This window comes from Nycticebus coucang, chromosome Y (assembly GCF_027406575.1).
Source record: "Nycticebus coucang isolate mNycCou1 chromosome Y, mNycCou1.pri, whole genome shotgun sequence".
In the NCBI taxonomy this organism is placed as follows: domain Eukaryota; kingdom Metazoa; phylum Chordata; class Mammalia; order Primates; family Lorisidae; genus Nycticebus; species Nycticebus coucang.
In genome coordinates, this window is record NC_069805.1 from 19,421,062 (window position 1) to 19,446,502 (window position 25,441).

At 37.2% G+C, this 25,441-nt stretch overlaps 1 protein-coding gene across 1 annotated transcript in view; it reads right to left on the bottom strand.

Annotated features, from left to right (window-relative positions):
* Positions 1–25,441, bottom strand: part of LOC128579025 (ankyrin repeat domain-containing protein 26-like) — a 46,072-nt gene continuing 20,631 nt past the window's right edge. Inside the window, exons 12-14 of the mRNA XM_053581331.1 lie at positions 13,030–13,232; positions 11,629–11,715; positions 1–190 (exon numbers count right to left, since the gene is read on the bottom strand). Coding sequence (XP_053437306.1) covers positions 11,649–11,715; positions 13,030–13,232 — 270 coding nt within the window. The 3' untranslated portion in view covers positions 1–190; positions 11,629–11,648. The remainder of the gene's footprint in view (positions 191–11,628; positions 11,716–13,029; positions 13,233–25,441) is intronic.

Consider the following 25,441-nt stretch of genomic DNA (forward strand, 5'->3'; position numbering starts at 1 on the left):
GAATGAAAAACAGTACACCATTTAAACAGCCCAGTAAGAACATTTTATTATCTTTCTGATTATGGAACTTTTTTCTGTAAAATTTGTATATATTCTCATGTGCTTTTCCAACTAGAACTTGGTTTACATTTAACACATCATATGATTAAAGGAGAAGATATGTCGAATCCAGATGCATATTCAGAAGCAGCTAGGAAATAAAAAAGAATTTTTGACTAAAAGATTTCATAATTAACTGAGTATAAGTCAGTAAAGAAGAATTAAGAAGTTATCCAATATTACAGAGGATTAAAACTGTATCTGCACAGTTATGTTAGTAATGAAAAATTATTAAGAATAATATGCCTAATGCTACATATTAATTATAAATTGATTATCACTGTGGTTAAATTATCAGTTTCTCCTTTTCTCATTCTTCATTCATCTATTCTACAGTCCTATGCTAAGGTACTGTGGCAAGCATTGAAATTACAAGACATAATATAGTCCATCCCTCAACAAATGTCTACAATAACCTGAAAAAAGAGCTAGGCCATTTCCAGAGTCACAGACACCATGACAGGCACAAATCAGGACAGTACTGAAACATGCACACAGAAGCCATCCTAGTTTTGTGTCAGCATCACAGGCTTTTTGGTGGAGACAATATGTAGGTTGCCTGAAGGACAAGGGAGAGGAAGAAGCTAACGCACGCAGCTGATGGGGTGGGGAAAGAACATGGGGAATCCTAAGTGGTTTAGTTGAGCCAGTTGCTAGAACACAGGGGCAGAGCACAGTAAGTCCTAAGAGATAAAGCTGAATAACTTCACATAAACCAAATTGATTTAAGTATTTTTATTCCCATGCTAAGGAATTTGGTACTTTTCCTAAGGGCAAAAGAAAACTAATGACAAGTAAATGACCAGACATTGAAAACGTCACCTGTCAAGTGACTGCTAATGAGCTATAATGGCTTGACTAAGTGTTACTACATGTGTCTGGGGACTTTGGCCTTAAATCACTAGGTAAACCTGAGAAGTTGGTGAGTCCTTTGCTTTCCAGGAATAGCTTCAGTGTGCTGAGAATCCCTCAGAAATGGCAAAAGTGAAGGAAGTGTAGAGCCAGAGAAAAAGATGGATAGCCTTCCCTCCCGAGATGTTTAAAGCTGTGAAACATGAATTAAACGAAGCATGTGTACACTCTTCACGATGAGTGTCTATGTGTTCACAGTTTTCAGTAGATTTGTGTGAGAAAAAAAAAAATGTAATGTAGTATCCTTTGACCACACAATAAAGAGTGGTGCCACTTGCTCTATCAAGTTCATTTCAGAAATCAATAATTAATCTTAACTTAATTCATAAATTTTGGCAACAAATCCTAGATCTGAAATAAGACAAATATTATTTATAATGTTAAATTTAAACAAGAGACATTATCATGGGAATGACACATTTCTTTTTTTTTTTTTTTTTTTAGAGACAGAGTCTCACTTTATGGCCCTCGGTAGAGTGCCGTGGCCTCACACAGCTCACAGCAACCTCCAACTCCTGGGCCCAAGCGATTCTCTTGCCTCAGCGTCCCGAGTAGCTGGGACTACAGGCACCCGCCACAATGCCCGGCTAGGGAATGACATATTTCTTATAAAATGCGTCCTTTAAACAAAAAATTTCGAAACTAGATCTGACGAGCATTTTTAAATAAAAGAATAATCACATGAGTGAAAGTAAATTCCAGCTTATTTTAAGTTTACAAACTGTTTTAGGTACTAGAGAACATCAAAATGTAATGCTATTTATAATAATCTGATAAAATACAGTTACCATAGGTTTACTATTGAATATACATCATTTCAGAGCCCTGATTTTTCTATTTATTAATATAAAGGTCAAACAACTCAAGTCATACTTTGTAATCTATGTATTTTTTTTTGTTAATTCTGAGCAAAACTCTGTTATTTATAAAAGTTTAATCAGTTTTTTCACTTTAGTTGATTTTCTCTTAAAAATGATCTTTGCACTCTCCAGTTTTAGAAAATTAGAATTTTTAGGTATGTTCAAAGCTAATAACTTTTCATCTCAGAATCTTAAACATATACATGAAGTGGCATTGTCGTAATGTCCTATCCAAATTCTACTGACAAAAGATTAAGTGTAAATATTATGCCATCTGTGCTGTTATTAACCTTTCCTTATTCATACAGATACAAACACTTCAGAAAATTTGCTTGAAGAAAAGAATAAATACAGTTTAAAGCTCATTTTCAAACTTAGTTTCTTTGATTCAAGACTTTGTGTAACAGGATTAGATGCAAAAGTATAAATAACTTGTTAATCATAACTTTGGTTTTTTTCAGATCAGAAATAACTACCTTTTTTTAATATTAGATTAATTACAGTTGTTAGGTAAATTATTAAATGTGTGAAACAAACTATATTGCAAGTGTCTCCATCTTGAGTATTCTTATTTAACTCTTGTATAAAATGTGTTCTCTTACTAAGTGCCAAAAATAGGATCTCAAATACTCTACTGAATATAGTTAATGTTTTGTGTTGATAATATAATATCCAAGGGATTTATAAATTATAGATATAAAGTCAATTTTTTTGAAATGTTATAAAACATTTCGTAGAGATTGGGGTGCCGCGGACCACCCTGTCGGTGGGCTTCAGTCCGAGGGGGAGCAGGGAGAAGGAACGAGGAAAGTTGAGAGGTCGGCGCAGGAATGACAGTCTGGCACACCACGGGTGAAGTATGCAGCTGCAAATTCATTGTGAAACTTAGCAAGTACTTATACACTTCTGCTCACAGGCAGGGGCGTCATGGGTTACACAAGGGTCATTCTGAATTACTGGGAAAGTTACAAATTTTTTCCTTACGGTTGCAGTTTTGTGTTTAGGTAAGTTCTGATTGTTTTAGATATTTTTAACAATGTAATTATTTTGTCTCTGTTCGTAATTGATAGCAGTTAAAAGCATACCTAAAATAAACAGTACCACTTATGGTTGTGAAATTGTTTTACTCCTAAATCATTGGTATTTATTACTTAAAATGTTTTAGTGCCTGACTTATAGGCGGCACTGAGTCTAGCAGGCTTGTGCCTTATCTTATCCTGTAGTGCGGTGGGTTCAGCCTTGAGAAAGTACATTGTGATTAGTGTCAGAGTACACAGACCTATGCTAAAGAAAAACAAAGTAATAAATTTTAAAGGCTGCCACGGTCGTTCAAGCTCCTGCGGGTGACTTGGCACGTAAAGCACCGTTTCTGATGCCGTTTGTGCAGGGGTCGCTGGGGGCGAAGCTCCGTGGAGCACAAGCCTCCTTACCAGCGTTCTAAAACGTGGACAGCACCGCCTCACTACGGCTGTGGTGCCGTGGGTGCGGCATTTCCCCCTTTTCTATTATTAAACCGCAGCTCGAAGACCTCCTGGCGAATGGAAGTTATAGATGTAAAAAGACAACGGATGAGACAAGGTAATAGTAGAACAGTGAGAAGTAGTAGACATCCTATTATTATTATAAACACAAAGTATTGGATCCAATCAAGAGGACTGAGTGCCTTAAAGCTATTACTTAGTGATTCAGCTAGTGTTTGAAGGGAAGTTGTTGGCAAATGGGCTCGACTCATAGCTGTGATGTCTTGTCAAAGAAGGCTCAAATCATGTGTTATATCATTATCTTTCCATGCTCCTTGTAAATGAGCTTGCACTTTATTCCAAGGCTCGGATATATTGTAAGGTAATGGTGTAATGCAAATAGCTTGGAAAGCAGAATGGCATCTGGTTTGTAATTTTTGTTGTATATTTTTAATATCCTGTCCTAATGCTAAAACTACTTCTTCTAACATATTGAGTTTGGCTTCCAATTTATTATCAATACTGGCTTGTGTAAGTAAGGTTAATGTTATGTTATTGCTTAAAGTGTTGACAAAGTGTGCTGTATGTACTTGTTGTACTAAGGCTGTAGTGGCTACAGCAAAGGTAGTGACTATAGAAATTAAAGCTAAAATACCTAAAATTAATGCTGTTACAAATCTTTTAGGCTTAATTAATTCATTAAGCGTTTCTAAAACTTGCAACGCTGCATTATCATACCATGGATCATCTTGTAGATTTACAGGTAACATTACATAAGAAGGTCTTTTTACAATTAACATAACATTTAGTTGCTTATCATGCCGCATATCAAAGGACGCAATACAATTAGTTATTTTTACAAGTTAAAAGATTTTAAAGGAAATACATAGTCAACTGGATCACATGTAAATTCTTTCACAAATTCTCTTTTATGAGTTTCATTTAACCTGCACAGACCATCTACAAACATTCTAAACTTTCTTGAACTTTTGCCCTGCCTTTTACTTTCTTACACAACTATTCTGTTTCAGGACAAAATTTATCACACAAGATTTTTTCTTTACACAATGCCATTCTCCTTTCTGTTTAATTTCTCTTACTCTCAAAAACTCACTTTCCACCAAACAGGATTCCAGTTTACCATGAAGTCACTTATTCACTCAGCTAAACTGATAATTAGAAGGTTTAAAAGGTAAGAATCTTATCTGTTGACAAAGATTTAGTTTGTAAAAATATTTTTCTTATTTATACAAATTACTAGTGGCAAAGGGCCAATAATAAAGGTTCTAAACCTCACCCTTGGGATTGCGCCAGTGCTGCTGTCTGGGGGCTGTAACACTTGGGAGGCAGGCCCGCCCCACGAAGGGCAGGGGGGCCCCCAGCTTCCTTCCCCGCTGGGCCTTTTCAGCCGTTTTGGAGTCAGTGGAAATGCGCCTGGTGGTTTTGTTTGTTATCGGCGAGTGTACTTTCATTTTCTCCAAGCGGCGGGTGAGATCTTGCAGCAGCCGCTGGTGTTTCCTTCTGCATTGTTTTTTCCGGAGGAGCTGGCTTGACCAGTCGGTTTGGAATCTAGATGGGTGATTCCGCATCCTGTGGAAAAACACAAGCATACCCTCTTCCCAAAGTTATGAGGACATCTGGTCTTTTATTTGTTAACCAAGTTATTTTAACTGCATGATTTTCTGCAGTGGCCCTTATATAAAATGCTGGTCATTTAAATGATCAGCAGTGACTAATTTTAAATCTATAATGTGCAGGAGGTTTTTGCCCCATAGAGTGAATGGTAAAGAGGGCAGCACATATGGTTGAACAAAACCTGTTTTTCCTTCAAACTCCCAAGAGAGATAAGCTGTACTTTGCATAACTCCTGCGGCTAAACCAAGCCCGATCAAAGAAGAAGCGGTTTGTTGAACCGGCCAGGATTGAGGCCATTCAGAAGCTGCAATACAGGTTTTGTCAGCTCCTGTATCCATTAACCCTTTAAATGCTTTGCCATTTAATTTTATTTCTTGGAATGGCCTGTCATTTAAATCATGCATCAAAGCTACATAATCAGTGGAGCCAAACTGACCTTGTCCCCTAGCTGTCTTTAAATATGGTGCAGGTAAAGGGACATATGGTAATAATAATAATTGAGCTATTCTTTGTCCTTTGTGAATTTGCGTTGTTTCTACTAAAGCTCTAACCATTATTTTAATTGTACTTTGAGTATCTGAATCAATTACTCCTGGAATAACTTCAAAATGTCTAGTATAATTTGAACTTCTCCCAATAATAATTCCAACTGTCCCCGGCAAAAGTTGCCCTTTTACTGCAGTGGGGATTAAAGTAACACCGTCCCATTTGGATAATAATACATCCTTTTCACTTGCAAGATCTAAACCTGCGCTCCCAGGAGTGCCCCGTGAAAGGTCATGAATAGTAAATTCAGGGGCTTGAGGATTTAAAGTAGATGAGTGCTGCACATCCTGCACCGCAGCATGATCTCCCTTGGGGTCCGGGCTGGGAGAATGCCCCTTTACTAGTTTTTTGATTTCCGTACTTCCTGATCCTCAGGATCAGTGTCACCCTTGTCATTCAAGGGGGTTCCATCCTTATGAAATTTTGATTTACATTCATTTTTCCAATGTCGCCCCTTCTTACAACGAGGGCATAAGCCGGGTGGTTCCCCCCTCGGCTTATTGGCATGGGACTGTTTACAGTCCTTCTGCATGTGTCCTGGCTTGCCACAATTGTAGCAAGTGTTAGTAGGAGCTCTTGGCTCCTTACCTCCTTTATTGAAGGTATTTTTAACATAGGCGCTGAATTTCTGTCCTTGCATTGCTGCAGCATAGGCCATACCTTGGACTATCGCTGGTGAGGCATCCATGCATGCTTCTAACTGTTTGAGCAACAGTGATGTGCCCTCAGACGGGGGGAGCATTCTGTTAATGGCTTCTTCCAGCCTTGAAATAAAGTCTTGGTACGGCTCCTCCGTACCTTGCTTAATAAGAAAATGTATAAGCTCCTCCAACCGTTTGAGGGACACATTGAACCCGTTCTTTGCCAACAAACGCTGCAACATAGTACTCAAGATTTTTTCTTCCTTAGTTAATGCGTGCCCCATGGATCCTGTGATTGCTTACACTTAACCGGTCAGCCTTTACCGGCGGGACTGCAGCTCCCTGGTAAGAGCCGCCCTCAACCTTGAAAAAGAAAGAAAGAGAGAGAAGATTACCTGTCCTTCAGGTCCCTGTTCGAGGCGCCACCTGCCGCGGACCACCCTGTCGGTGGGCTTCAGTCCGAGGGGGAACAGGGAGAAGGAACGAGGAAAGTTGAGAGGTCGGCGCAGGAATGACAGTCTGGCACACCACGGGTGAAGTATGCAGCTGCAAATTCATTGTGAAACTTAGCAAGTACTTATACACTTCTGCTCACAGGCAGGGGCGTCATGGGTTACACAAGGGTCATTCTGAATTACTGGGAAAGTTACAAATTTTTTCCTTACGGTTGCAGTTTTGTGTTTAGGTAAGTTCTGATTGTTTTAGATATTTTTAACAATGTAATTATTTTGTCTCTGTTCGTAATTGATAGCAGTTAAAAGCATACCTAAAATAAACAGTACCACTTATGGTTGTGAAATTGTTTTACTCCTAAATCATTGGTATTTATTACTTAAAATGTTTTAGTGCCTGACTTATAGGCGGCACTGAGTCTAGTAGGCTTGTGCCTTATCTTATCCTGTAGTGCGGTGGGTTCAGCCTTGAGAAAGTACATTGTGATTAGTGTCAGAGTACACAGACCTATGCTAAAGAAAAACAAAGTAATAAATTTTAAAGGCTGCCACGGTCGTTCAAGCTCCTGCGGGTGACTTGGCACGTAAAGCACCGTTTCTGATGCCGTTTGTGCAGGGGTCGCTGGGGGCGAAGCTCCGTGGAGCACAAGCCTCCTTACCAGCGTTCTAAAACGTGGACAGTGCCGCCTCACTACGGCTGTGGTGCCGTGGGTGCGGCATTGGGGGTCTCACTATCTTGCGCAAACTAGACTCAAACTCCTGGCCTCAAGTGATCAACCCACCTTGGCTTCCAAAAGTGTTGGAATCACAGGCCACTTTGCCCACACGACATAAGTTAAAATGGTTTCCTAATATTTTCATAGATTGTTTTCCATAACATTTCTGTGATAATATTTGACAGGATTATAAAATACATAATGAAACCATACTAACTAGGTCTTATAAAAGTAAAACTTTAATACCAAATATAAAGAGAAGCTTTTACAGAATGAATACTCACATTACCATCAATAAAGACTATGTAAAATGTACATCCTTACATGACTTGAATTAAGGAACTACTAGTGTAATCTTATTAGCTTTCCCCAGGGAGCTCTTCTTTTAAATATTCGCTACTTATGTGTGGATTTTTTTTAACTCTTTTATGCCTGATTCACAAACTGTTTTATATACATTTTACTCATATAAAAATGAAATACACTTCTCAACAGATTGCTTACTTCTGTGCTAAAGGAGTGTTTTCTCTAGATGGAGAATACTTTTTATATAACATATTTAAGGAGAGGTCATCTTTCCTCCTAACTCTTAGCACGTGGTCGAAGTAGTTGCTCTTATTCCAACCCTGGAATCAGTTCTCTTCCTGCCTCTCATTGGCTTTTGAATACTTTCCCACATAAGTGATGGCAAGGGCAACTGTTCTTGGGAAAGAGACACCAGGTCAGATGTGAGAGCTCACAGGGAAAGAGACAGACCCAGACCAAAGGGAAGGAGCATCTCTGGGAGGGCACCTAAAAGCTTCAAGAAAGATCTTGATTTTTTTCATATTTTATTTATTTTTTTATTAAATCATAACTATGCACATTTATGGGGCACAGTGTGCTAATTTGATATAAAATATGGAATGCTTACATCATACTGATTAACATAACCATCACCTCAATTATAAATTGTCAGTCCAATTCATAATTGCCAAGTCATGGAAGCAACCCAAATGCCCATTAACCCAGGAACAGATTAACAAATTGTGGTATATGTACGTTATGGAATAAGATCTGGATCTATGATGACTCCAGTCTTGCACTAGATGATGGGAGGCTGTAGTTATTTTGTCTGCATTCACAAGTGAAAATTGTCAAATATTAAAGGACTTTTAAAAAGTCTCTCTCACTTTATTTATTTATTTATTTATTTTTTTGTAGAGACAGAGTCTCACTGTACTGCCCTCAGTAGAGTGCCATGACGTCAAAGGACTCACAGCAACCTCTAGCTCTTGGGCTTACGCGATTCTCTTGCCTCAGCCTCCCGAGCAGCTGGGACTACAGGTGCCCGCCACAACGCCCGGCTATTTTTTTGTTGCACTTTGGCCGGGGCTGGGTTTGAACCCGCCACCCTCGGTATATGGGGCTGGCGCCTTACTCACTGAGCCACAGGTGCTGCCCTCTCTCACTTTATTTTTATGTTCCTATTAAGTCATGTATTTTTCCTCATACTTCTCTTAATAGAAATGCAGAATCATTGTCCCCAAGTGAATTATTTAATACAGTGCCTGGTACAGATGACAAAAGCAAAAGGGGGAGAAAAATATCTCGGTGACATTGATCACTGACAAGGTACCACCAATGGTTTGTGAAGTGTGTGGAGCAATATCTTAGGAAAAACTGATGACTGCCAGAGGAAATAAAAAAGCTTAATGAACTGCTAATATTTTCATACATAATACTAAGTCAAAAGCTATCTTAGCTCCCTATGGAGTACAATGCACCAATTATTTGTAGGAAAAGCACTGCCCCTACTCCATGTTCTTTCTGTTTATTTGCAGGTGGAGATTAGGTTTCAGGTGGCAGGGGTAGCTTGAAGTCCAATATTAATATGAGGAGCACATTTGCGACTTTGTTTCTAATTTTTCATTCTTAAATATAGGAATATTGTAATATTATATACAGAACACAAATGTATCAGCAAATTTTAGCTAATTAAGAAGATTCTCTCATAACTGGTAACTTACAATCTATGTCCCAGGGAAATCTAAGTGTCCAGAGAGAACACTGTAGGATTAAGAGTCAAGGAAGTCACACCTAGAGAGGCAGCATGCCTCCTTTAGCCAGACGACTGTGTTTCTGTTTGGTATAATACGGTTTCATGAATTTTTTAAAGAAACTTTATATTTGTAAAAAATTCCAAAAACCCATAAAACACATTAATGTAATCAACCCCCTAAATTCATATTAGAGGCAACACTGGGTCAGAGAGATTGTAGTTTGTCTAAAGTCAAAAAGGAAATTAGCTTCAGCCCGGGAATGGGCTTTAGGTCACCTTCTTGAATGTGGAGTTCTTTTTCAGCTACTTTCTGCACATTGATAAAACCACACAGATTTTTAAATATAACTCAGAGAAAATGGAAGGAATATACACATTTAAAATAAACATTCCTTTCCTTCTGAAAAATTATGGGAGAATATTTCCTCCAAAATCTTCCCTTTCACTGCATCTGTACTTATACATTCTTTCATCATTATTCTATAAAATGATACATTATCTGACTTTCCTGGTAAGAGCCAATGAGGACATTTTATATTTGCAGAGTATTTAACACTCATTTTCTTTTTATATCCAGTAGCTCAATTTCATGACTCGGAAGTACATAGACCCTGATCATCTCATGTTTTGTTTTTAAAAAAAACAAACACTAAGTAAGAAAAATAATGAAGAAAAATTTGTAAGCTAGTATTTTGCCATTTAAGTATTAAAATCATCATGAAAATTAGTTGCTATTTGTTTTTGTTCAAACAAATGTTTTATGGTTTTTGTAAATTCTTTTTGAGACAGGGCCATGCTATATTGCTCAGGTTGGAGTGCAGTGGCTATACACAGGGATGATCACCGCACGCCACAGCTTGAACTACTTGGGCTCTGGAGCTCATCCTGCCTCAGACTCCCACAGGAATGTGTTCCTGTGAACGGCCTTTGTAATGTCCCCCAGAGTAAAAATGGCCAAACATTAGATAAGCAATTTAAATTGGGACAAGACAGTTGAAGTAACTTTTTCTTTATGGCCTCTACAATTGACACAGCTTGTCATCATTGGATCCATTTTGAGATTTGCAGAAATGAATTCTTACTATGAATAAAATAAAATGGCTGTAATACCAGGTTCTTGTTACATCTCCAAGAGAAATGGGAACCATGTGTTCCTTTACAAGAAATTTTGAGTAGGAGGAATTAATTGATTCTCTTTGGTTGTCATTGCTATTTACACATCTTTGATACTTTTGCCATCTTGGTCTTGGATCATTCAAGCAATGGTCAAATAGAGAGGCATGGATAAACTTCATTTTAAAAGCTCAATTAGTTGCTTGATTTCACTATTTAAAAAGTATAATACAATTGCCCAGAAATCTATACATTTTATGAAACTTGATACAAAACTGCCATAAGTTCAATGGTAATTAAGGACATATGGTTATGTAATAAAGTAAAAAAAAAAAGAAATTAATTAGAAACAGAAATTAATATTTCTTTGTATTACAGGCTTATTGAATTCATAAAAAGTGTCTATGTTGGATTCCTATAAGTAGTAAACATCCTATGTGGTTAAAGTTTTGGATGGCAAGCATTCCCTTGTGATTAGGGGGTGGAACACTTTAGGTGGTGCAGGAAACCTTGAAGTGTTATGAAACACAGTCACAGTGAAATCAATTACAAAGTAACTCAGAGCACCTATGGGTATTCATTCGATTATTAGGCAATAATGTTCAATGCCCTAAATGTAACTTAAGTGTAGCTTTTTAGAAAATGTAAAATGCATACAGTAATGCATTTATGGGGTACAGTGTGCTGATTTCATACACAATTTGGAATGCTTACATCATACAGGTTAAGATCTATCTCTTTATGATTTAATAAAAAAATTAAAAAATAAAAAATTTAAAATGCATCAGTTTAGTTATATTTATCCCATCAAGGTAACAAATGGGTATCTCTTGAAAATGAGAGCACCAGATACTTAAAATAAAATTTCTGTTTCTTTTCTTAATTAAGGTAGATAATTATGATCTTTGCTTAACATGTTAAGTTAATTAAACAACTCAGCATTTCCACAAATTAAAAAGAAAAGTTACGTCAGAAATTTGAAACTCAAAAGAAAAAAAGATAACATAACTAACTTTGGTTAGGTAGTTCACTAGGCTGTTATCTGAAATCTCTGGGCTTGAGGCAGAAGATCACCAAGGTTCCCTTCAAATAAACTTTCTGTTGAAAACTACACTTTTTAAATATTTTCAATACAAGTGAATCTAGAACTGACCTTATGGCAAGAGTGATACATCAAGATCTGTTACTCTTTTTTTCATCAAGCAAATCAGCAGTGTCTTCTGTTAGATTTTGATGAATTCTATGAAGATTGCAAAAGATGAGTGGTTAGTATTTCATTTTTCCTAAAGCATTCCTAAGTGGCTTGCAATTTAATATTAAGAAGTTGGCATAAGTGTAAATAAAATTTCCATTTAAACAGTGTTTTGTAGCTGAAAATGTGTCAGGGCAGGCCTACTCTGTGCAACTGCAGTTATAAAAGCATTCTAAATAAGAAAACAGTTTCTAATAAGAAAATAGTTCAAGTGCAGAGGGGAGAGGTATGGCTGTCAATGATGCAAAGATCAACAGGGTACGCTCGCTGCCTTCTGTAATGGCTCTCTTTATAATAAACACTTGAGGGTATCATTAGAAATACTTATGTTTAGAAAGCAACTATGTGCAATAGGGAATATATCAATTTGCTTGACTATACTAAACATTCCACAACAAAAAAGTTAGAAAAAAACTTATTCTCTTAAGCCAGTACAAAGATTAAAAAAAAAAAAAAAAAAAAGTTCCTCAAAGACTCTCAAAGACTTCTTCGAGCACTTGCTTTTGCCACCCTTTTACATTTCACCCACTATATGGGGAAAGTTAAGTATTGGGCACTGAGAGATAATTCAGAGCAACAACTTCTAGGTGAGAATGAGATGGCTGAGTTGGTGATCAAGAAGAACTTCAGCAAGCACCGGTGGAAATTAGCTGCTAACACTGTTACCAAGGCATGAGTGGTGGGGCCTAACCTTTTTGTGTGTCTTCCATACCTCAGGCTGACCATGGCATTATTTTTAAGAACTTCGTGAATTATCCATTCCTTTATCTCTGTGTTAATCAAGTATGCAAGTTTTGCAAATATGCCTTTGTGTTGAGTGGAAAAACTATACCAGAAATTTTTTCTCAATGTGCCCACTAGTGCCAAGACCAAAGATCACAGCCAAGAAAAGTTAATTTTCCAGGTGCCAGAAGATGCTGAAAGAATAGTTGTAGTACTTGACTATTTGGGTTTAAGTTGTAATCTTCATTAGATTAATGAAACTCATTAATATTTTTACCTAGTGGAATGTGGCAAGAAATTTATAACAATATCACTGTCTAAATTATAAAGCTACAAAAATATCTAGCTGAAGGAATAAGAGATCAGGTTCACTACATAATAATTCATATGAAAAAAATTCATATAAAATCATAAAAAGGGAGAAAAACAAACTGCTCTGAATGAATATTTCAAAATTAAGTTCACTAAGACCTGTTTTTATTTCCAAATAATTTCATGAGCTTCCCTCCCTAAAAAATTATGCATTGAGGAAAATTAATGAACTTAATTTATTTTCTATGATTTTGTGTTTTGACCTACTCTCTTAGTTTTTTGTATGACAATTTTCTAATTTTCAATTCTTTTAGATAGAGTTGCTTGTATTTCCGAAATGTGGTTTCATTGATTTCTTCTCGAGAAGTTTCTGTTACAGAGATTTCAGATTCCAGATATGCAATACAGGATTTCATCTGAGCTCCTGCTGAAACAATATGCTCTAATTTTCCTTGAGATGATGCTCCAGTCTAAAACAAATTGAAAGGATACATTTTAAAGAATTATAATATGAATAGTTATTGTATATATTTTTTTTAATGTGTTGAGTCAGTGATGCCCTGAGTAAGTTTAAACATGGGGAGAAAGCATACATTGCAAATGTTCATCATCAAGTTGATCAAGATCAACTAAGTTGGCAAAGCACCTATAGCTCAGCAGCTAGGGTGCTGGCCACATACATTGGGGCTGGTGAGTTTGAACCCAGCCCAGGCCTGCCAAACAAGGACAATTATAACACACACACAAAAAAAATAGCTGGGCATTGTGGTGGGTGCCTGTAGTCCCAGCTACTTGGGAAGCTAAAGCAAGAGAATTGCTTAAGCCCAAGAGTCTGAGGTTGCTGTGAGCTGTGACACAAGGTTACTCTATTGAGTAAGACTCTGTCTCAAAAATAAAAACAACAAAAAAAGTAAGCTGTTAATATAATTCAATATTAAATATAATTATACAAAAGGAATCATTATGTTAGAACTCATGTAATATGATCATTCAAAGAATATTAGAATCAATTTAAATTTTAAAAATGTTAAATAGTGTATCTTAAGAACAATTCAAGAGTGTGGTCTAATTTCTAAATCACAGCTTTTTCTTTCTTGTGGATCTATGTTAACTTCTCTTAATAATCAAATGATTTTCTTTTTGTTTTATTTATCAAATAATAACTGTGTACACTAATGCATTTATGAAGTAAAATGTGATTTGATAGACAACGTGGAATGCTTACATTTAAATGATTAACAGAACCATCTCCTCGCTTACTTATTTGATGTGGTAAGGCATTCGTACGCTTTTCTTAATAGTTTAGAAATGTCTCATTGCATTATGTAAATTAGGTTATTCTTCTTAGTAAAGTATCTCAAAAATGGGGAAAAAAGTATCCAGTGTATTCAATACTAGTATGAAATCAGTATATAATCACCTACACATTCACAAGGAGGTCAGGAGCAGTGTAGGACCAGCATAGAAAGCAGGTGCCTGCTTGCAGAGGCTGGCCGACCCTCTGGCAGAGGGGTAAAGACAGGGAAGTACTGTCCTGCAGATTTTTTGGACTTGGGTGCTCACCACAGCTGCCTTGGGAGAGCCTGCGTGAGAGAGTGAACTTGAATGGTGCCCAGTGGCAGGGATTGAACTACCAGGCAGGGTGTAACTTTGATTAGGTTGGCTGCCATCAGAGGGCTGTCATTGTGGGAGGGCCACTGGGAAGAAACAGCCTGCAGGGTCCCAGCACGTGACTGGCTGTGGTGCACCTGATGAGCTGGGTAGCCATCCTTGGGGTGAGGTGGATGGTTCTCACATCCCAGAAAAGCCACTTTGTGGCCCAGGGGCACTGTTTGGAAACTTGAGGTGTGTATCCTAAAAAGTCTGGTAAAAGCTTCAGGCCCCCACCCTACTATGACTGAATGTTAATGAAACCACCATGCCCTGACTGAGGGATAATAAGTCAGAAAGAAGGAAGCGGGTTTCCTCAGCAACTAGACAGTGGCTTCCCACATCCATCTTATATAGCAGAATCAGCATGTTTGTTTTGCATCTCCAACCCCCAGAGTGCCACCTGAAGTCCAGGTAATATATTGCTATCTGTATGTATATTTAAAATTTTTTCCTTCTATTTTTTTTAAGTTTTTCTTTCCTTGTGTTTTATTTTTTCATTTTTAATTTCTTGTATAATAAGGATTCCATTTTGTGTTAGCATTTCTTTGCTTTTTAAACTTACTTTTCTATTTTTTCTTTCCTTCCTTTTTCTAGATTTTTCTCATCTTTCCTTCATAAATTTTTCAAATGATAACTAAGGTATCCCTCTATCCCTCCTTTTCCCCCCAAAGTTTATAATTTTATTTATTTTCTTTATTTTATTCTCATCTGCTTTTTTCTCTTTCATTCTGTATTTTATTTATGGGACAGAGCCTTGCTCTGGGGCCTAGGCTGGGGGTCCATGGCATTGGCATGGCTCAAGGAGGCCTTAAAACCTGGGCTTGGGTGTCCTTCTCACTTTAGACTTCCAAAGGACAGTATTAGTAGGTCCCCCCAGTGACACAAAGATGTTTTGTTTTTGCATATGTTGGAGGCAAGGTCTTGCTTTTGGTCAGGCTGATAAGGAGCTCTTGACTGTGGAGAACCCAACTTCCTTGGCCCCTCAGAGTCCTGAAATTGCATGTATGGGTCAATGCACCCTGTTGAACACCACTATTACTCCCGTATTTCTCTTCCTGTCCTTTCTTTTCTTTTTCTTTCACCCTTATTTTCTGTTTCTTTTTTCCTTTCTCATTCATTTCTCTTTTCTTCCTTTCGTCCCTGTACCAAAAGGCCACTCCAACATTCAAGCACAGAAACAAGAACATTTAAGAAGGAGGACGTGAGAGGAAAAAGTAGGGGAAGGATATGGATAAAGAAGAAAGCACATATGAGGAAAAACCAACAAGAAAAAAAAATCCGGCAACACGAAAAACCAAAACAGATCAACCCTAACCTCAAGGGACCATGAGGCAGCTACCATAGAGGATCCCACCTAGAAGGAAATTATAGAAATAACATCAAGGGAATTTAGAGTATGGATGGCAAAAATGATGAAGGGAATTGAAGGGAAAGCGGATAATCACTGAAGGGAAATCCAAAAATTGACTTAAGAAGTGAATAAAAGATAGGAAAGAGGTACTAGACCTTAAAGAAATAAAGGAGTCACCCAGGGAAGTTAAAGATGCAGTAGAAGTACAAATAATAGATTAGACCATGGAGAAAGAAGAATCTCAGAGCTAGGGGATATGTCTCTTGAGCTAACTCAGGCATTTAAAGAGGCAGAAAAGAGTAAAAGTAGAGCTTAGAGAATTATGGAAATTCATGAAGCACACAAATACACAAATTAAAGTGATCCCTGAGGGGAAAGGAAAATAACCCAAAGGTATAGAAGCCCTTCTAGAGCATATTGTCAATGAAAATTTCCCAAGCATCACCAAGATTCTGACACAGTCCTCTTAGATGCATATCAAACTCTGGTTTATCTCAACAGACACATTGTAATGAACCTGTCCAAGGTCAAAATTAAAGAGAAAATTCTGCAAGCAACCAAGAGTAAGCACCAATTGAATTATAAGAGCCAATCCATTAGGGTGACAGTGGACCTTTCAGCTGAAACTTTGTAATCCAGAAGAAGGTGGTCATTGACATTTAACTTTCTTGAATACAACAATTTTCAGCCCAGGATTCTGTATACTAGTTTTTCAATTTGACAGAGAAATCAAATTTTTTATTGACATGCAAACATTGATGAAATCTGCTACTACACGTCCAGCTCTGCAGAAATACTCAGACCCATTCTCCACACTGACCATCACAATGGACCTCCAAAAAAAGTAGACACCCAGAAACTGAAGAACAAAATGTAGCTTCCACATTGGTGCAAAAAATAAAATTAAGCAATGGACCTTCACAAAATAAGGTGAATAGAACTCCACGATACTTAACAATTCTCTCAATGAATGGCTTGGATTCCCCACTGACAAGGCACAGACTGGGTGACTGGATAAAAAAGCACAATCCATCTATATGCTGTCTCTAGAAACACACCTAATGTTGAAGGACAAAAGAAGACTCAGGGTGAACCAGCAGTTAAGTAAGCGAGGAGATGATTACCATTTGCCTGAATTATTGTTTTCCAGTCCTTCATCCTGAGTCTTGTTTTATCCTTCAACATGTACAATCACCACATTATACCCCATAAATGCATTAAGGTACACAGTTATGATTTAATGAAGGAAAATATATTTAAAATATTAAAAAACAAAAGGAAATCAGAAAAGGAGGGGTTGCAAGTTTATTTTCAGAGACAATTGTATTTAAAGCAAAAAAGTAAGTAATAACAAAGAGGGTCACTATATACTGGTCAAGGGAACAATAGAACAAGAGGACATTTCAATTCTAAAAGTATATAACACCCAACTTATATGGTCCCAGATTTATGAAGCCAACACTAATTGTCTGAACAATATAATATCCTACAACACCACAGTAGCTAGGGACTTTAACATTCCTCCAAGAGAACTGGACAGAGCCACTAAACAGAAACTACACATAGAAACAAGGAACTTGAATGCTACCCTAGATCAGTATGCTTAATAGACATATATAGAACACACAACCCCAAAGCCAAAGAGAATATGTTCTTCTATCAGCCCATGGATCATACTCCAGCCCACAGACACAAATCAAACCTCAACAATTTTTTTTGAAAATTTTAAATAATACTTTGCATCTTTTCAGTCCACGAGGGAATAAAGATAGAAATCGATTGCAACAGAAACCTTCATCCACACACAAAGTCCTGGAAACTACAAACTTTATGCTACATGACAGTTGAATCAAGGAGGATAAAAGAAGGAAATTATTAGATTTCATGAACAGCATGACAATGAAGCCACAGATTCCCAAAACCCGTGGGATACTGAAATAGATGTCATAAGAGGAAATTTATTGCATTAGATACCAACATATGAAATATAGAAAGAGAGCACATCAACAGCCTAATGAATCATCTCAAAGAAATGGAGAAGGAAGAGTAATCCAATTGCAAACCTAGCAGAAGAAAAGAAATAACCAAAATTAAATTAGAAATAAATGAAGTTGTAAACAAAAGAATCATTCAGAAAATCAATAAAATGGAAAGTTTGTTCTTTGAAAATATAAATAAAATCAATAAACCTTTGGCCAGATTAAATAGAAAGATAGCATTAAAATCTCTAAAGCCTCAATCAGAAACAAAAAAAGGGGAAATAACTACAGATACCACAGAGATACAAGAGATTATCTCTGTCTACTACAAGCAACTCTATGCCCAGAAATTTGACAATGTGGACGAAATGGACCAATACCTGGAATCACACTGTCTCTCTAGACTTAACCAGGGAGAAATAGAGCTCTAGAACAGACAAATATCAAGCACTGAAATTTAAATAACAATAAAAAAGCTTCCAACAACAACAAGAAAATCCCTAAACCACATGGCTTCATGAGAATTTGATCAAATCTTCAATGAAGAGCTTATACCTACCATGCAGAATGAATTCCAAAACACTGAGAAGAAAGAAACCTTCCCTAGCATGTTCTCTGAAGAAAATATCACCCTGATACCAATACCAAGAAAAGACCAAACTAAAAAGAGAACAACAGACCAATTTCACTAATGAATATTGACAGAAATATACTCAACAAAATCCTAGAAAATAGATTTTATCTATACATTTAAAAAATTATATGTCATAATCAAATCGGCTTCATCCCAGGGATGCTAAGATGAAGCTACACAAGTCCTACACAAGTCCATAAACATAATTCACCATATCAATAGAAGCCAAAATAAAGACCATAAAATCCTCTCAATAGATGCAGAAAAAACATTTGGCAATATTCAGCATCTTTTTCTAACAAGAACACTTAAGAAAATAGGCAGAGATGACATATTTCTTAATTGGTTGAAGCCTTCTGGGACAAAAATCACAGCCAATTTCACACTGAATAAAGTTTTCCACTTAGAACTGAAACTAGACAGGATGTCCACCATCACCACTGGTATTCCACATAGCTCTGGAAGTTTTAACTAATGCAATCAGGAAAGAGAAGGACATTAAGTGGATACAAATGATGGCCGAGGAGGTCAAACTTTCACTCTTTGCCAATGTTATCATTTTATACTTAGAGAACCCAACTGATTCAACTACACGACTCCTGGGAGTGATCAAGATATAGAGTAATGGTGTGGAGTATAAAATCAATGTGCTCAAATCAGGAGCCTTTGTGTATGCAAATAACAATTAAGATGAGAGGCAAACAGGGACACAATACCCTTCAGAGCAGCTTCAAAGAAAGTGGAATACCTGGGAATATACTTAACCAAGGACATGAAAGATCTTTACAAAGAGAATAATGAAACCCTAAGAAAAGAAATAGCAGGAGACATGAATATATGGAAGAATATGTCATGTACACGACTGGGAAGATTTGCATTGTTACAATGTTTATAAAACCCAAAGTAATGTATGGATTCGATGTAATTACCATTAAAATACCAACATCATACTTTGAAGAAATGGAAGAAAGAGTTCTGCATGTTGTATGGAAACAATAAAAAAACCCATAAAGCCAAGGAAATTATTAATAATAAAAACAAATCCAGAAGTATCACTCTACCAGACTTTACATTATATTGTAAGTCCACAGTTATCAGAACAGCATGGTACAGGCACAAAAATAGAAATACGGACATATAGAACAGAATAGAAAACCTAGAGATGAAACCAGCTTCTTATTGCCATCTGATCTTTGATAAACCAAACAAATAATCACTATTCAATAAATGGTACTGGGAGAACTGGATAATTCACATAAAAACTGAAAGTGGACCTGCACTTTTCGTCAACTTACAAAAATTGAATTCAAGATGGATAAAAGTTTAAATCTAAGACATGAAATGATAAAAGTCCTAGAAGAAAGTGTAGGGGAAAACTTGATGATGTAGACCTGGGGAAAGATTTTATGTAGACTCTGTTGGCAATCCACGACAATACCAAAATTAAACAAATGGGACTTAATTAAGCTGGAAAGTCTCTGCACAGTTAAGGACACAAAAACTAAAGCAAGATGCCATTAATCCCCCTCCCTCCCTCCTCTTTCTCCCCTTCCCTATTCTTACATTGTAACTGGGTTATAGTTTTCATATGAAGGTCCTACATTAGTTTCATAATAAGGGTGAGTACATTGGGTACTTTTTCTTCCATTCTTGAGACACTTTACTAAGAAGAATATGTTCCAGCTCCATCCATGTAAACATGAAAGAGGTAAAGTCTCCATCTTTTTTAAGGCTGCATAATATTCCATGGTGTACATATACCACAATTTATTAATCCATTCGTGGATCAATGGGCACTTGGGCTTTTTCCATGACTTAGCAATTATGAATAGGGCTGCAATAAATACTCTAATACAAATATTTTTGTTACGATGTGATTTTTGGTCTTCTGGGTATATGCCCAGTAGAGGGATTACAGGATTGAATGGCAGATCTATTTTTAGATCTCCAAGTGTTCTCCATGTCTCTTTCCAAAAGGAATGTATTAATTTGCATTCCCACCAGCAGTGCAAAAGTGTTCCCTTTTCTCCACATCCACGCCAACATCTCTGGTTTTGGGATTTTGTGATGTAGGCTAGTCTCACTGGAGTTAGATGATATCTCAAAGTAGTTTTGATTTGCATTTCTCTGATGATTAAAGATGATGAGCGTTTTTTCATATGTCTGAAGGCCGCGTGCCTGTCTTCTTCAGAGAAATTTCTCTTCAAGTCCTTTTCCCAGCCTGCGATGGGATCCCTTGTTCTTTTCTTGCTAATGCGTTTGAGTTCTCTGTGGATTCTGGTTATTAAATCTTTGTTGGAGACATAACCTGCAAATATCTTTTCCCATTCTGAGGGCTGTCTGCTTGCTTTACTTCCTGTGTTCTTGGCTGTGCAGAAGCTTTTTAGTTTGATCAAGTCCCAATAGTGTATTTTTGAAGCAGCTTCAATTGCCTGGGGGATCCTTCTCATGAAAAACTCGCCCAACCCAATTTCTTCAAGGGTTTTCCCTGCACTGTCTTCTAGTATTTTTATAGTTTCATGTCTTAGGTTTAAATCTTTAATCCAGTGAGAGGCTATATTGGTTAATGGTGAGAGGTGTGGGTCCAGTTTCAGTCTTCTACAGGTTGTCAGCCAGTTCACCCAGCACCATTTGTTAAATAGGGAATATTTTCCCCATTGAATGTTTTTAATTGGCTTGTCAAAGATTAAATAACAGTAATTAGCTGGATTCATCTCTTGGTTCTCTATTCTGTTCCAGACGTCTACTTCTCTGTTTTTGTGCCAGTACCATGCTGTTTTTTGTTTGTTTGTTTGTTTGTTTGTTTTTGTGGCTTTTGGCCAGGACTGGGTTTGAACCCACCACCTCTGGCATATGGGACCAGCACCCTATCCCCTTGAGCCACAGGCACTGCCCAGCATGCTGTTTTGATCACTATCGATTTGTAGTATAGTCTGAGGTCTGGTAGAGTGATTCCTCCTGCTTTGTTTTTATTTCTGAGTAATGTCTTGGCTATTCGAGGTTTTTTCTGATTCCATATAAAACTAAGTATTGTTTTTTCAAGATCTTTAAAGTATGACCGTGGAGCTTTAATGGGGATTGCGTTGAAATTATATATTGCTTTGGGTAGTATGGACATTTTAACAATGTTGATTCTTCCCAACCATGGCATGGTATATTTTTCCATTTGTTAACATTCTCAGCTATCTCTTTTCTTAGAGTTTCATTATTCTCTTTATATAGATCTTTCTCTTTGTTAGATAAACTCCAAAGTATTTCATCTTCTTTGGCACTACTGTGAATGGGATAGAGTCCTTAATTGTTTTTTCAACTTGACGATTGTATGTATATATAAAGGATACCGATTTATGAATGTTGATTTTGTAACACGAGACGCTGCTGTATTCCTTGATCACTTCTAAGAGTTTTGTAGTAGAGTCCCTAGTATTTTCCAGATATACAATCATATCATCTGCAAAGAGTGAAAGTTTGTTCTCTGACCTTATGTGGATACCCTTGATCGCCTTTTCTTCCCTAATTGTGGTGGCTAAATTGTGGTGGCTAAAACTTCCATTAAAATGTGTTTTTTTGTTTTTTTTTTTTTGAGATGGAGTCTTAAGCTGTCGCCCTGGGTAGAGTGTAGTGGCATCACAGCTCACAGCAACCTCCAACTCCTGGGTTTAAGCGATTCTCCTGCCTCTGCCTCACAAGTAGCTGGGACCACAGGCGCTGGCCACAACACCTGGCTATTTTTTGGTTGTAGTTGTCATTGTTGTTTGGTGGGCCTCCGCTTTGGATTCGAACCTGCCAGCTCAGGTGTATGTGGCTGGCACCTTAGCTGCTTGAGCCACAGGCACTGAGCCTACTTCCATTACAATGTTAAAGAGCAATGGAGACAATGGGCAGCCTTGTCTGGTTCCAGATCTGAGTGGAAATGATTCCAATTTAACTCCATTCAATATGATATTGGCTGTGGGTTTGCTGTATATGGCCTCTATCAGTTTAAGAAATGTCCCTTCTATACCAATTTTCTTAAGTGTTCTGATCATGAAGGGATGTTGGATGTTATCAAAAGCTTTTTCTGCATTGATTGAGAGAATCATATGGTCTTTGTTTTTTTAATTTGTTTATGTGCTGAATTACATTTATAGATTTACGTATATTGAACCAGCCTTGAGACCCTGGGATAAAACCGACTTGGTCATGATGTATGATTTGTTTGATAAGTTGCTGGATTCTGTTTGTTAGAATCTTGTTGAATATTTTTGCATCTATATTCATTAGTGATATTGGTCTACAATTTTCTTTTTTTGTTGGGTCTTTTCCTGGTTTGGGGATCAGGGTGATGTTTGCTTCATAGAACGTGTTGGGTAGTCTTCCTTCTTTTTCTACCTTTTGGAACAGGTTGAGTAATCTTCAAAGGAATATGTGAATCCTAGTAAAAGTGGAATGTAAAGGTCTTAGCCAAATAACTATGAGAATGCCACGAAAGCTATGTTAACTAGTGTAATGAAAAGGTGTCAAACGGTCTATGAACCAAGTTTATGGTGCCCCATGATCATACTAATGTACACAGCTATGATTTAATAAAAATAAAAAAAACTAAAGCAAATAAAGAACCTTTGGAATGGGAAAAGATACTTGCAGGTTATTAATCTGACAAAGGGTTGATAATTAGAATCCACAGGGAATTCAGATTAATCAACATAAAAAGAACAAACAATCCCATCTATCACTGGGCAAGAGTCATGAACACAACCTATGAAGAAGATAAATGAAGGGCTAACAAACATGAAAAAAATCAGAAATCATCACAGAAATGCAATCATCACAGAAATACAATCAAAATCAATTTTAAATATCACTTAACCCCACTCAGAATAGCTTACATCACAGGGTCCCAAATGAGATGCTTGTGCAAATGTGGAGAAAAGTGAACATCTTTACACTGTTGTTGAGATTGCAAACTAACAGAGTCTCTTTGGAAAGAAGTAGGGAGAGTCCTCAAAGAACTCAAATTATACCTCCCATTTGATCCCACAATGCCACTACTAGGCATCTAGCCAGAAGAAAAAAATAGCACCTTATCATAAAGACATCTGCATTTGATTATTGCTGCTCAGTTTACAATCAGCAAGATGTGGAAACTACCCTAGTGCCCACCAACTCATGAATGGTTTAACAAACTGTGGTATATGTATACTATGAAATACTACTTAGCCATAAAAAGATGGAGAATTTACATCTGGATAGTTAGAAAACATTCTTTTTAGTAAAGTATCACAAGAATGGAAAAGCAAGTATCCAATGGATTCAACAGTAATATGAAGCTGGTAGACCAACTAATACATGCCCCCACAAAACAAAAAGTCAATTTAACTCCAGTTGAGCTAAGGGGGGAGGAAAAAGGCGGAGAAGGGAATGGGATCAGTGTGGTCCCACCTAATGGGCACATGTAAGGACATAGGGCACATCTCCCCAGAGTGAGAAACAATTATAATAGGGACTTTCCCTAACAAACTCAAAAACAAAACAAAACAAACCCCCACAAAGTTTAAGACTTCTCTATAATAAACATGCCTTTTTCCCTGTTTCTTGCAGCTTTTCATTTATTTTTATTTTTATTTTCTATTTTAAATTTTATTTATTTCTGTTTTAAACTTTCTTTTATTTGAGCCAGGGTCTTGCTCTGACTCTCAGTACAATGCCATGATCATAGCTCATTGCAACCTCTAATATGAGGGCTCATGTTATTTTCTCACTGCAGCCTCTTGAATAGCTGGAACTATAGGGAAGCATCACCACACCCACACCTGGATAATTATTTTTTCTTTCTTTCTTTCCTTTTCCTTCCTTAATCCCTCTCTCCCTCCCTCCCTTCCTTCCTTCCTCAATTAAAAAAGAGGGTCATCAAGGCCATATCTTTCAGTCTTAGTTAGCTTTACCTCTCAGCACTACCTGCAGGCCCGTCCGTCCTTCCTTCCTTCCTTCCTTCCTTCCTCCCTTCCTTCCTTTCCTCTTTCCTTCCTTTCTTCTTTCCTTCCTTCCTTCCCTTCCTCCCTCCTTTCTTCCTTCCTTTCTCTCTCTCTCCTCTCTCTCTCTTTTCTTTTCTTTTCTTCCTTTTCTCTCTTTCCCCTCCCTCCCTCCCTTCCTTCCGTCCTTCCTACCTTCCTTCCTTTCTTTCTTCATTTCTTTCTTCTCTCTCTTTCTTTCTTTTTGTTCTCACATTACCTAGGCTTGTCTACAGCTCCTGGTTTCAAGCCTCCTACAGTGCTTAGATTATAGGCATGAATCACCTCTTACAGCTTTTCTATCATCCAGTTTCTCCCCTTGCTTTGAACTCTATTTTTTTTTTTTTGAGACTAGGTATAACTTTGTCACCCAAGATCAAGTACAGTGCTACCATCACAGCTTGATGAAGTCTCTAATTCCTGGGCTCAAGTGATTCACCTGACTGGGCCTCTAAGGAGCTAGGACTACAGTTTCATATCACCATGATGGGCTAATGCCTTTATAGTTTTTGTAGAGATAGGCCCAGGCTTCAGGTGATCGTTTTGCCTTGGCCTTTTTACTTTGGCCTCATAAAGTGCTGGGATTCCATGGCATGACTGTGTATTAATATTCCTTAATACACAGTCTCATCCAGAGATCTATTTTTCATCACTTTTTTAAACTAAAATCTTTTACAATCCTACACTTCCAATTTAAAAAGAGGGCCATCAAGGCCATATCTTTGAGTTTTAGTTTGCTTTACCTCTCAGTACCACCTGCAGGCACTGACTAGGCCCTTCCCTGTGCTCCTGGACGAGCATCTATCCTGAAGTCTCCAAACCTGAAATCCAAAATGCTTCAAAATGTTATTCATCTTACATATAAAGATGACAGCACAAGTGGAAAATTACACATCTGAATTCATGTGACAGGTTTCAGTGAAAACACACATCTTTGTTTCATGCAAAATTTAGTACTTAAAAATATTATATCAAGTTACATTCAGGCTTTGTGCATAAGTTGTTCATGAAGCATTAATGAATATTGTGTTTAGACTTGGATCCCATCCTCAAGATATTTTATTGTGTATAT